The sequence below is a fragment of the Lucilia cuprina genome, chromosome 6 (genome assembly GCF_022045245.1).
Source record: "Lucilia cuprina isolate Lc7/37 chromosome 6, ASM2204524v1, whole genome shotgun sequence".
Lineage (NCBI taxonomy): Eukaryota > Metazoa > Arthropoda > Insecta > Diptera > Calliphoridae > Lucilia > Lucilia cuprina.
In genome coordinates this window covers 63,817,705-63,831,459 of record NC_060954.1, presented here as the reverse complement: position 1 = coordinate 63,831,459, position 13,755 = coordinate 63,817,705, and the positions used below count along the sequence as shown (strand labels likewise).

The 13,755-nt window shown below is 28.4% G+C and overlaps 2 protein-coding genes across 8 annotated transcripts in view; one reads left to right on the top strand and one right to left on the bottom strand.

The window, feature by feature from the left end:
* The window catches only part of LOC111690175 (inositol-pentakisphosphate 2-kinase), a 194,293-nt gene that overhangs the window by 110,468 nt on the left and 70,070 nt on the right, over nucleotides 1-13,755 (top strand). For 5 of the 7 annotated variants that reach the window (XM_046955172.1, XM_046955173.1, XM_046955174.1 and 2 more), the window contains 7 exons: nucleotides 1,041-1,141; nucleotides 1,862-2,389; nucleotides 2,558-2,616; nucleotides 2,704-2,841; nucleotides 3,958-4,453; nucleotides 4,995-5,215; nucleotides 5,295-5,471. In XM_046955172.1, the coding sequence (XP_046811128.1) occupies nucleotides 1,041-1,141; nucleotides 1,862-2,389; nucleotides 2,558-2,616; nucleotides 2,704-2,841; nucleotides 3,958-4,453; nucleotides 4,995-5,215; nucleotides 5,295-5,445 (1,694 nt within the window). In that variant the 3' untranslated portion in view covers nucleotides 5,446-5,471. Of the gene's footprint in view, nucleotides 1-1,040; nucleotides 1,142-1,861; nucleotides 2,390-2,557; nucleotides 2,617-2,703; nucleotides 2,842-3,957; nucleotides 4,454-4,994; nucleotides 5,216-5,294; nucleotides 5,472-11,504; nucleotides 11,898-13,755 lie in introns of those variants that run through there. The other 2 variants (XM_046955176.1, XM_046955177.1) reach the window with 2 other exon arrangements.
* On the bottom strand, nucleotides 7,297-12,305 carry LOC111690208 (calcium and integrin-binding family member 2). The gene is made up of 4 exons (XM_023452653.2): nucleotides 12,078-12,305; nucleotides 10,030-10,064; nucleotides 9,178-9,443; nucleotides 7,297-7,752 (listed from the first exon to the last, which is right to left on the bottom strand). The coding sequence occupies exons 1-4, from the start codon at nucleotides 12,126-12,128 to the stop codon at nucleotides 7,535-7,537; spliced, it is 570 nt and encodes a 189-aa protein (XP_023308421.1). The 5' UTR covers nucleotides 12,129-12,305; the 3' UTR covers nucleotides 7,297-7,534.

Sequence of the window (13,755 nt, the reverse complement as noted above, 5' to 3'; positions counted from 1 at the left end):
CACGTGTACATCTTTTTCTATTTACAGTGTTTTTGTTGCTTTTTTAAAAATTTTTGTGATGAAATTTTCAGAGGTTGTCTCGGTTTTTTGCTCATATCTCCGTTATTTACCGACCGATTTTGCTGATTTTAAATAGCGATCTTCTCGAAATCATGTCTTATAAAATTATTGAAGATTCAGACATCTCCGATATCTGGGGTCCTCTAAAAACTGATTTCAACAGACAGACAGACGGACAGACAGACAGACAGAAGGCTTAATCGACTCCGCTATCTATAAGGATCAAGAATATATATACTTTATAGGGTCGGAAAATTATATTATAGAAATTACAAACGGAATGACAAACTTATATGTACCCTTCTCACGAAAGTGAAGGGTATAAAAACGGGATTGAATAATAATAATAATAATATATATATATATATATATATATATATATATATATATTATATATATATATATATATATATATATATATATAATATATATATAATATATATATATATATATATATATATATATATATATATATATATATATATATATATATATATATATATATATATATATATATTATATATATATATATATATATATTGATTGAGTATTTTCATATGGGTTATAATTAAAAAAGTTTTAACGAAGTTTTATTCCATTTTTGAACGAAATCACAAAATAATGCATTTTTCAATATAAGCTTGTTAGCTTAACAAAAAGTTATATTTGTGATTGCTGATTAAAATAAAACCTCCAATACTTGAATACCCTAGTACTTTCATATACATTTATGTACTTTTTCTAATCTTACATTTATACAAAAATATATAGGTATGTTTGCATGTATTTATTGTTTTCATGTACATACTTATTTTAAAAATTCTTGTTTATAATGGTATGTGTAGATGTATATGTAGATACATTGAAATAAATGTGTACGATTGTTTATTTAAACATTTGTTTGTAATATTGTTATTTTCCATTTACATAGTTTTAATTTTGTTTCGTATTTGTAATTTGTTTATATTTTTTCTCTATAGCTAATCGCTTGGATAAAGAATTTGGTGGCCATTTCGGTTTGTTACTACCAGATGCTACCCAACTGCCTGCAGAGTTCGATATTTTATGTTCCAACTTACAGGTAAAACAAATTTCCTCCATCCTTATTTTGTTCTTTTTGTTTGTTTTTTTTTTATGCGAACGTTGTTGACTGAATTTTTTTATTTAACCAAAAAAAGTAAAAAAAGCAAGGAAGAAAAAAACTCGAAATTTTTACACAGTTTTAAAGAAGAAGCAGTGGATGCGGGGGTCTTTTGTTTATTTCCTTAGAAAATAATAAATCATCCATGTAATTTCTTTTATGTTGGATTTTTTCGTGTTGCTCTTACTTTATTCTTTGTTTTGTGCTAAATGTAATTTTAGTTTATTGCTTTTAAAAATATTCATGTGTTACATGGTTGCAGCAGCAAGCAACATGCAACACAGCATTATTGTTAAATGTTTAAATTTAATTTATCCTTAAATTTTATTTAAGTTTTAAATTTTTTCTTGTTGAGTAGTACCTATACATACATAAGTCTATTGGATAGAGTTAAATTCAGACGGAATTATAATTTTAAACAAATTATATTAAAAAAAGACATGTTGTTTATACTTTTTCTTGCAAAAGCCATACATCATTTACTCGCAATCATATTGTATTTCATATACTTTTTTATCATTGAGAGTTGGCTTAAGGTTTTCTTTATTCTGAAAACTTTTTGTCTTTATGTTATTTTGCGATTGGACCTTTTCGTCATTTACAATGTACTTTTAGTGTTTTTTTGTTCATGTCTTTTTCATTTAATGTTTTGCTAAAAAGCGTAAAAAACAGCCAGCAACAGAAACAACGGTTACAAAAACATCACAATGTAGCAACAGCATCAGCATTAATAACAGTCGCAACATAAGCAACAATATATTCGGTTCAGATACTTTCGCCATTGAAATAAAACCAAAACAAGGTTGGCTGTTGCCAAACGATGTTAACAATTTATTTGATATAAAGCCAAAAAAAACACAAACAATAAGAGCAGCACAACCACCAAGTTTAAGTGAAACAACAACATCAAAAGCGGCTGTTGCAACAACAGTACCAACAGCGGCACCAGCAAAGGCATTAAAATCATCAACAGACAGTGGATGTTTTACTACCACTCAAACTGAGCCATCACGAACAATAATGGCAGCAACAACAACACCACCAGTAATATCACAACAAGCGGAGGCAATGACCAGTCGTTGTTGTAACAACAGTACAAGTGGCACAACAAGAAATGACAAAATATCACATTCATTATACGACAGGGTGGATACCAGGTGTCGTTATTGTTGTATGCAGTTTTTAAAGGTAATTGTTGCCAGTCGCAAACACTCATACAAACACGAACACACACACATAAAAACCCATCTATTGTCTCTTTTTTTTAAGTTTTTCACAAAAAATTTTAGAAGTTTTAAAAAAATCAATAAAAATTTAACATTTCAACTTTATTTCTATAAATAAATGTTTTCACAGATAAAACAACAAAAAATATATAAACGTAATCAATATTGTCCAATTGATTTGTTTTCTGGGTAAGTTTTAATTTATTTTTTTTTATTAAAAGTCAACAGATTTTAAAATGATTTAATTAATGTTTGTGGGTTTATTTTTTTCTTTAGAAATACGGAGCAAATGTTATTCGCGCTTCAATCCCTTTTCGAGTGTCCTCAAAATAATTTGCGTATTTTTAGAAACGGCAACATTGTGTTTGATGACCAAATAAGTAGAACGTCTAAAATTAATGAACTATTTTCAAGGTGGGTAGGAATATACATATAACGGTTTCAAGCTATTTCAAATAATATTAAATATGGTTATATTGCTATTCTGTACTTTGAATGAAAAATAGTGAAAACACTTTTATAAAAAAATCGTCATCTGAAACGAATAAAAAATAGTGTTTTTGATTAATTATTCAGTAAGAATGAAAATAACCGGAAAGTGACACTATTTTTCTGAAAGGTGGATCTGAGAATCTGTTCTTAAAATTTGTCAAACAAGGGTAAAAACCTGTGTTTTCGTACCATAAAACACGTATAAGTCAATAACTTAGCTAAATTTTTTTCATACTTAAAAAACGGTGAAAAACGTAACTGAAAAGGTCTTAGATGAATATTTCGTTTCATTAAAAACGTCTCAGCTTTTGCTTTCTAAGTACGTTGAGAAATATAAAATCGGCATAGATTCAACGAAGTTAAAGAATTATAAGTGCTTAAGATCGAAACATCCTCAATAAATGATTCATATAAAGTCCTTTTATAATATAATTTGTTTTCAGAGTGCGAATGAGTATTTGTTTGTAAACGTCAAAAATAAATACGTGTTTAAAGCCATTTAACATTTACTATTTTGCAAAACATTCAAAGATGCTTTTTGAGTTTTTTTTTTCAGTCTCGTAGTAATCTATTTTATTTAACAGTCGTAGTCAGTTTTAGAGATATCACAGAAATGACCGATACTTGATTTTTATAAAAAATGGCTTTTTATCAGGAATTCTCATCGGACAACCGTCGCAAGGTTGTAAAAATAAAATATCAAGACTTTAATACCGTTTTAAATTTTACATTCCGCAAAGTAATAATAAATAAAGAAACAATTTTTTTTTAATAAAACCAACTACAATATAACGAAATTCGAATATTTATACAACTGTGACGATGATCATACTCAAACAAAAACCAATAAAATTAATGTCTTTGGTAATAAAAAATAAAGCAAAATGAAAAACAAGTGAATACAAAAATAACAACAATAAAAACATTACAAATTATAACTTTACCAAAACGAAAACTCAGTCCACCGATAAACACTTTAAACAAAAACAAATAAAATCTCAACTTAATTCAATGTTTATAACTGGTGAAATCCTTTAGTGACAAACTACAGCTTATAAAACATTTGCTGGTAACGTGTCTGTTGAGGGAATACGAGGGGAAAGTAGAAGCAAAATTCGGTGAAATAAAGCAAACGAACAAAGAGACCAAACAAGAGCAAATACATACAAGTACTGCATCAGTTGCTGCTGTTAAGGAAGGAGAAGCAGATGGAGATGAATATGGCGCTGGTATTTGTGCTGGCGTTGTTGTTGGTCAACCACAGTTAAGTGTAACTTCATGCAAAAAACAAAAACTCAACACAATGCCAAAAACAACAGTAGCAGCAAGTAGCACTACACTAACGGAAACGGAAGTGACTAAAGTTAAATCAACATTGACTTCAGCAAAACCCATCTTTACAATGGACACTACTTCAACGTCCTCCTTCGACTACAGCACTCGGTGTCTAGAGCAAATCAACAAAGCGGAAGTGACCTGCTTACCAAAGAATTGTGTCTTGCAAAAAATTTTACATTTACAATCGTTGGCCAAGGTGAGTAAAGCTTTACTTTTATGTCCCTACACCCACATACAAACATTCACACACACACACGTGCATAAACACATACTAAAACGTACACAGTATGTATGTTATATATGTAGAATGATTGTTAAATAATAAAAAAAACATTTTTGTTATTAAAAAAGCAAACCATAAGTTTGAAACACAAAAGAAGCAGGTGCGCGGCATTAAAATATTATCCGCTTTAGAACTTTTTTGATTTTATTTCTATAAGACAATGATTTTGTCGATTTTATTAAGCCCCTTTTATATGTGCCTGAAATTCTGTAGACACACCTGGTTTTTGTGTGAAAGAAACTCTCACTGGGGATTTTCAAACGCAAACATCCCAAAAATAACCGAAATATTTTTCTAACTGCTCAAGAGATTTGCTTCAAGTGTTTTTAGCCATTCGTAGAACCTTTAATAAAAGATAACAAAAACGTATTTGCATGTTCTTTTTGATGGTCCTTTAAATTTTTTCTAATTCTATTTATTCCCTTTTTTTGTATATTTTTGGCTTTTGAAATAGATTAATCTTCAATTTATGCTTGACCATGAATATGCTGATAAAAAAGGAAAAACATACAACATCATATGCAAACTACTTGAAAAATTTGCTAAAAATCACAACGAGCTGACACTTTGCCAATTATCTCCGGAGGAACAATACATTTTAGGTGCCACTGCTTTGGATTGTTCCATAATGATAACATTTTGTGAAATTGAAAATGACGAATACCCTAAAGAAAGGTAAGACGTTTTTAATTTTTTATTTCATTGGAAAAATAAAATTGTTTATTATATATTTCTTTTTTAATTTTGGCTTCAGTTTAATTGACAGTCCTCATGTTGTGTCGATATTCGGTAAGAGATTTTTAACAAAAGTCACTCTATTGGATTTGGACCCGAAACCAGATGCACACTTTAACAAATACTGTTCACAAACCAAACAAATAACCGATGCAATGAATGATCTATAATCACAGGTGTATGTGTAAATGAAAAGGTAAGTTCAAAGTATTTATTAAAAAACCTATTATTTATTGATGTTTAAGAAGATTACATAAAGAAATGCAAAATGTGTTTGTAGATTGTGTCTAAGTTTAAAATGCAAACACAAACATATTTTTACATTACTTCATCGGTTCTGTCTTCAATACTTTAAGGTTTATTCTTTTTCAATTATAATCTATCTTCTGTATGTTCAATATTCCATGAAATGCCAAAGGTCACATAGATGAAACCACAAAGAATAACTTTTATTTCCCTTAGGAATATACAAGATGCTCTTATAAATCTAGCACACACATGCAAAATCTTTTTTAAAAAATGCATACGATATAATGCTACTTTTGTACATTAAGGTATACGATTATTCAATTCTACGAAATTGGCTTTCCTTAAAAAAAAATTCTAATTCAATGTAAGATCTTTCGAATTAATTTCTTTAGATATACATATTGTCTATGTATACTTATACATACATATGTAAACTGATCATAGCATCTGAAATATATTTAAAATTGCCATTATATAAAATAATATTCAGATATACCTAAAGCCTGTCTGAAAAAAAGCCCATAGCTTAATGGAATTTGTTATCTATAAGTATTCAAATACATTACGGGGTAGCAAAATTCAATTGTTAAAACTGCAAAAGAATGCTTTGCATTTGTTTGTTTTGAATACACCCCTAATGCATATATTTTACAAATTTTATATTATAGAAATATTTTATATTTAGTGCATGTGAATTACAACAATATTCGATTATTCATATACGTATGTAGATGGAATTGATACGGGTAAATACGATGTTAATTTCCATTTGTGTGTTAAGAAAAGTAGAATTGGTTATAAGTTCAAGAAACATACTTATGTAGTTGAGCAAAGATATGGCTGAAGTATGACAAAAAAACGAATAATCGATGTTTTGGTTGTTTAATTTTAAGGACCTTTCCAAAATTATCTTTTTAACCACTTTTTATTTGAGCAAACTGGCGAATTACAGTTTGGAATTTTTGCATCCGTACTTAATATTAGGTCTGACACACATTTTGATCATAATTATTACAATTCCGTATTATTATTCCAATCCACTTTGAATTTTTATTTATTTAGTTCACAAAAAATTAAAATTATATTAAGGGTATTCATGAAACATATGTCCAAATTTGGTCTAATGACTTTCTGTTTTATTTTAAAAGAGTAAATTTAATTAAAAATTATCTGTTCCAAAAGGCGATCAAATGTTTCAGTGTTGTGGGAGTAAAATCAATATAAAATCGAAAATGCATAGTTTGCAAGGATTTTGAACGTATATGTGAAAATCCTTATTGATTTTATTTAAAACTGATTCTGTTTAGCTTATAAAAACAGAATCGTATTTTAGTATCTTGTTAATGAAATTTATGGCAAAAACATTAATTACATTAAAAATTTAAATTCCACTTTAAAACCTAAAAGTGATTTCATTCCGAAAGATTTTTTCATTTTTTTTCTAGCGAATATTTTAGATAGTATTATATTTTTTTTAAATACATACTTATATTTATATTTTTCGCTAAGATATATTTATTATAGAAATCTATTTTGTTAAAGCTTTTAATAAATGCCAAACATTTAAAATTTGTATTATACCATACAAGTTACGTTACTATTTACAACAAAATATTTTCCCTGTCATAAAATTTGTGTAGTTAAAATGTTCAAAATATTATTCTATTTATTCGAGTTGGCAATTTTTAAATAAATACCCACAAATTTCATTTCACTATATACATTTAAATATAAATTCAAAAAGATTTATTGGTTACAGATTAAAAATTTATTTGATTTTATTTATTTCGATGATACTTTTACATGCTGCAAATAGTACAAACTAACACATACAAAACTTCTTGTACATTCATACGCTTGTACAAATGTATGTACGTATGTACAATGTACATATATGGAATATGGACAGAACTCAACTGGACGATGGTTCTTACCATAATATGTTGTCATATGTATTAAGTGTAGTTGTTTGTGTGTATGTGTATCTGTAACTTTGTGCTTCAATTCTTTTTATATTCGTATATGGAATGTTGAAAGAAAATCGGGTGCTCTTAAAATAACATGCTCAAATTCAAGAAAGGATAGTTTGCCATCACCATCAACATCGGCTTCCTCCATAACTTTATCGGCTATTTGTTGATGCTCCTCAGGGCTTAATTCATTTTTGGTCATAGTGGTTAAACACGATAAAAGGTCAGCACGACCTATAAAACCATCTTGATCGAAATCTGTAAATGACAAAAAACAAACAAATACAGTAAAAGCAAAATAAGAATAAATAAAATTAAATGAGAAATGCACCACATAAACGCAAAGACTACAAGAGAATGTATGAAAACAGAACATTTTTTAGCAACTTTGGTTTGGATTCGTAATTTATATATGATTGGATTTGGGTCTACTTGAAATATGAAGATAGCCATGAACAGTAGTCCTGTTCTGTCATGTTACACCTGTGTGTAACTATAACCCGTAAGTTTAAATCTCAATTTTATAAAATGTCATAAAAATCACAGATTTAAATGTATGTTAAAGTTTCCTTTTAACAACTTCACCTTCTTGCATTTTTCATTTAAAGTCAATTTTACGCTTCATTTGGTATCGGTTGTAATTTCCAATTTAGTACTCCTCTTATTCTCTTATTTGTGGTGTTGTAGGCGTTGTAGGTTCATTTCACTTGTTGTGCAAGTATTGAGCAGTAACATAATAACATCATAACCACTGCAAATAAACTTTTATACATTAATTTTAATCTGAATTAAAATTGCGTTATAAAGGTAGAAAAAGTCGGATGATAGAAAATGATTTGCATGGAAATAGAAAATACTTGTTTCATATCTATTTAAATAACATTTGACTTTTTGTCAAATTCCAACATCATGCATTCATACGTATTCAGGTATGTATATATTTACGGAGTATTATTTTGTACGTATAAAGTAAAATAATGCAAGCAATAAATTTTATGTAAGCAAATATAAATTAGCCGAATCTTATATAGTGCGTTCACAATTATGCTACAAAATATCAAAAGCTACCAGTTGTAAAGTATAAGTCCCATTTTATAGATTTTCATTCAATTAATGCGCAGAGTCTTTAATTTTATGTTTCTAACTTTAATACATAAAAAAGGTTAACAAATTATTATGTATGTTTCTAGGTTCGAAAAAAAAAACAGTTACAAATTTTCTTTCACTGAAAACTCTAAATGTTTAATTTTATAGAAATTTCAAAAAGCACCAAAATATCTCCTATTACTGGTTCTCATTTACTCCGGCACTTACTACTTAAGTATAAGAACAAAATTTACCTTATATCGCTATGTGTTGATAATTTTTTTTTTTTTTTTTTGTTTTAATATCTAAATTTTTTATGAAATTGTTTCGGATTTTCCGTTATTTATGATCCGATTTTGCTGATTTTAAATAGGAAATTTTTCAGAAGTATGTCTGACAAACTTGCTGAAGATTAGGTTGCGAAGATGTCTAGAGTCTTTAGAAAATTGATTCCAACAAACAGACGGACTAAACTTAATCGAATCCACCTTGTATAGGGTCGCGGAATATATATATATATATATACTTTATAGGATTGAAAAATTATATTACATATATTGTACACCTCTAATGTAATAATGTATGCAGTCAACTTACCATAGATCTTAAATGCATAGCACACTTTTATATCTCTTGGTGCTTGTTCGCTGAAAACTGAAAAGGCATCTAGAAAGTCTTCAAATGATAAATTTCCTTGGCCATCACGAGAAAATGCTTCGCAAATACGACGTCGAAATGGATTTTCCCTTAATTCCGGCATTTTTTCTATGCAGTCTTTAGGAACCTTGACACTAGATGCCTGACCCTCGGTCATTTGGCGTGGTACCAAATCAGGACGTAACTCACGAAATCTTTTGTGGACACTACAGGAAAAACAAACAAAATTAAATGCAAAACGAGGATGACATTTTCATATACAATAGACAATTTAAAGAACATGATGTTGTGTTTGTTAATATTGCTGACAATGCTTTTGTTGATGTTGTTCTTTTTGTATATATATATATGTATTTACTGGTAGAAATGCTTGTTACCAGAGTACCGACAGTACACAACATAAATACTTTCTTTAAAAAAATAATTTACTAGAAATTATGTTAACTCGAATATTTCTTTTTCAAATCTCTACTATTTGTTTGTCTTTGCGTTTTTTTCCAAATCACAAAAAGTTTTTCTTCAGAGTACATTATTTTGCCTTCTCTACTACAAATGTTGATATAAAAAAATATTGTCTTCTTGGAAGTGTTTTCGAACAAAAGATTTTAAATACCGCGATCCATTTCTGATTACTAAAAATAAATAAATAATAAAAAATACCGACAAAAAAGGATTTTGCGTGTCAGATCCAATGTTTATATAAAAGTGGGAGTTTTTTTAACAAAAGACTAAACACCAAATAAATGATAATTTAACAATGGAGGGAAAAGGGCATCGCTTGCAAATACTCACCGTAAGATTTCTTTGCGGGTAAAAAAAGTACAATCCTTTAATATTTTAAAAAGAAAAAATTAAGCAAAAATAATTATTAAATGGTTTGCATGAATTGTATAATAATTAGTTTAATACAAATTTACAATTAAAAGGTTAGTTTTTTACTATTACTTATAAGTTTTTTTAATTTTAAGGTTATTAAATTTGTATGTTAGTTTTTGGAAAACATTCTCTAAGAGGTTGCAAAATAACACATACATAAGGGAAATTTCGTATCAAACTTTAAAAATATATGACTTTTGATTTGGATGAAATTTGCTCCAAAGTTTGTACTATGGGATAATAGATTACACACAATTTCCAGGTCTTTCTGTCAAGAATTGCTGGATTCCGATGGGGTCAGATTTGAAAATTTTCGAAATACAGGGCTTTGTTCAAATGAGTGTAACTTTACACCTATTGTCCTAGCAGAAATTGTCCAAAGGAATCAGATAGCGGTTTCTTCATTAATTCCATTTTTTTCAAATGTTTTTTTCTTAAAAGAAAAATTATACAATTTTCTTTATAGTTCCATAATGGGATGCGAGTGGGATATCTATTAAAAAAATATATTTTTTAACTCAGGAGTTAAATTTTTTTCAATATTTAGGTCTTAATTTTCCCCTATTTTTTCAAAATGCACGTTTTTGTTGTATTTTTTGTCACTCAAAAGAAAGCTCTTAGTGGGATGCAAGAGGCATATGTAAAAAAAAATAGTTTAACTTTTGGAATTTTCTCACCCATATTTTTAATTTAGCTTTTATTGTTGCGAATGGTTTTGCGTTTCTCAGATTAACTACCTCGAATTCCATTCCCCTTATTTCTACTACATTCGCCCTTTCGTTGCTGACTGACATCGCCCTAATTGTCTTCTGGCTGTCGGTAAAGATATTAAGGGCTTTGGGCGCCATATTTATTCTTAACGGTGGTATATTTCTGTTCTGTGACTGTGTATAACCTTCTAATGTGTCCAATATACATTGACGTGTCCTAAAACTTGTTGATCCTATCCTCTATGTGGTATCTCCATTTTATTTCCCGTCGAGGATTACTCTTAAGTACTTAACTTTGTCTGTCACCGATATCTTCTTGCCCAGGAAGCAAGGTTCAGTGCATGTAGAAATTTTTGTCTTTCTTGTGGAAAGAACATTTTCGTATTCTCGGTTATGACGTCATCTGCGTCATAGACACGGTAAATCCTTTCTCAGTTGGGGTCCTTAGGCTATTAATCGTGATAACCTATACTCTTTTCTAAGTAATAGTTAGTTTAGCTATGCAATCACTCACCTGTTTCACTATTTGCTCAACTTTATCCCTTTTGGGATTTGTTATAATGGTGTTGTTAGTATCATCTGAGGATTCAGAGTGACTCGGGAGTAGATTAACACTACCACCGGTACTGGGTTATTTAGGTCCTGTACCGTAACTTTTATCTTATTTGTTTTTTTTTTCAGTTTCCGCCACCAGGAGACGCGCACGTTGGGAAAAACTGGATACTTGCTAGGACCAATAGGTTCAAGTTATACTCATTTGAACAAAATACTGTAGGATCAAAATGGCCATCTTTGTCCGGCAGTTTTTGACCGATAGAGCTAAAAATGCGAAATGTGTCTGCATACTATCCAATAGTACTAACGTTTGTACAAATTTCGTCATAAAATTCCCCATATGATTAAACCTCATATGTACACTGGTACACATAAGTTATTTTAGTACTACATACTAATATTTATTCATCATAAGCCGTGATGTACGTATAAAAGTATTCCCTCGTATAAGTATGTAATTCAATTATAAATTTGTTATATTGTAAACATTACTACAATCAGCAATACTTTAATTTTATTAAAAAACTTTTCAATAAATAATCAATTCAATATCAAATAAGCACGACAATAACTTCATTAACTTTATTTAAAATCCATTTGTCATTTTTGCAAAAGTTATTTCATTTCTGTGCAATATTCAATTTTGATCTATTTTATAATAAAACTTTTTTATTTTTTTTTATATTTTATCAGTTATACCTGATAATCATCTAGTTGCTGTTCAGTAAATGTAACCACTTTATTTCCCATTTCGAGTGTGTTTTTTTGTTTGTATTATTATTTCTTTTGAACGTTTAAAAAATTGCAAAACTATTTTATAAATTGATTTCAACTTAAAAAATATGTTGGATAAAACAAACTCCGGTAACTGTTTTTTTATTTTTTACACCGCGTTTTGTATTTTGTTGCCACAAAAAAGTGACAATATCCTACCGTGACTTTTTTATAACTGAGCAAACATTGTGGGCAAAAAATTGTGTATGATTTTTTGTTCTTCGTTTTTTATCTTGTTGTTTATGGAAGTTTTACCACTTGTATGTGTTAATGTTAAAATACACACACATTGATAACAAAACTCACAAGTCTGATTAAAATAATAGCACAAGAATATTAAACAATGAGTTAGTTAGAGACAGAAGCCAAAATTGTATATTGTTTATAATTTGATATATCGTCATTTCATATTTTCCATAAAATTTAAATTTTAATGTTTAGCTCACAAAATAACAATTCTTTTACAAAAATTTAATTATTTTTAATGCATTCAAGTATCTATTTTTGTCAACACTTTTGTAAATCCAATAAACATTGTGTTTGAAAGATTAAAAACATCATGTTGAGTTCTGTTTTTTGTTTTTTGTTTTCTCTTTTCTATTTTTATGAAAAAAATACACAACCAAAAGCAAAAATAGAAAAAATGTAAAATTCATAGAGCGATGTATGGAAATTAATTAAGGAGTGCTCTCGTCTTGCCTTGTTTTTCCATGTTCAAGCTTCTCCACTAGGTGAGGTCACCAACAGCGTTGTTGCCATTTGATTATTACTTTTCTAACAAAAAAATAAAGGAGTGTTGAAACATTGACTAGGTCAGTTTTTAGACACACAATAGAAAACACCGACAGCGTATTGATTAATATAATTATTAAATTAGATTAGTAGTTCCGTTTAATTTGTTTTTATTGTAGTAATAGAAGTAATAAATTACGTTTCAGTTAAAAAATATTTTTTGTACAGAAGCTTTAGTTTTGAACATAAACTTTAATGCATAAAATGTTTATGTTCAAAACTAAAGCTTCTGTACAATGTCCTTGGTAAAAACAAACAGACTCGTTTTTATTTATTTAGAATTTATTTAGAATTGCTTCAATCATAGAAAACGGGTTAAACATTTATCACAAGGTGTTGCAACGCTGTAATAGAAAATCATGTACATACATAATTTATGTGGCAAAATAGCATAGTTCGATTTAAATTTTCTGATAGTTTGCCCTTTTTAAAGGACTTGCAAATTACAAATTCACCTTGCATATAACCAAAAGTGTAAGTCTTAAAGTATTGATATTTAAATTTAATACTTTAAGACCAAAGAGGGAAAAATATCATATTTAAGTGGTTTAAACATTTAAAACTAATTATAAAAGGTTTTGAATATTTCAGAAACGCAACATGTTTTACACATTTAAATTTTTTACATTTACACTAAAATAAATTCGTCAATGTAAAATTAAGTATTCACTTTATATAACTATAAAGAATTAAGAAAACAAATTTAAAGTTTTCTTATCCTGTTGTGTTTTTTAAAACTAGTTTCTTTTAAATCGATACAAACTCGATCTAGAAGATGTAATTTTTACTATAATTAAAAACAAGTAAGAGA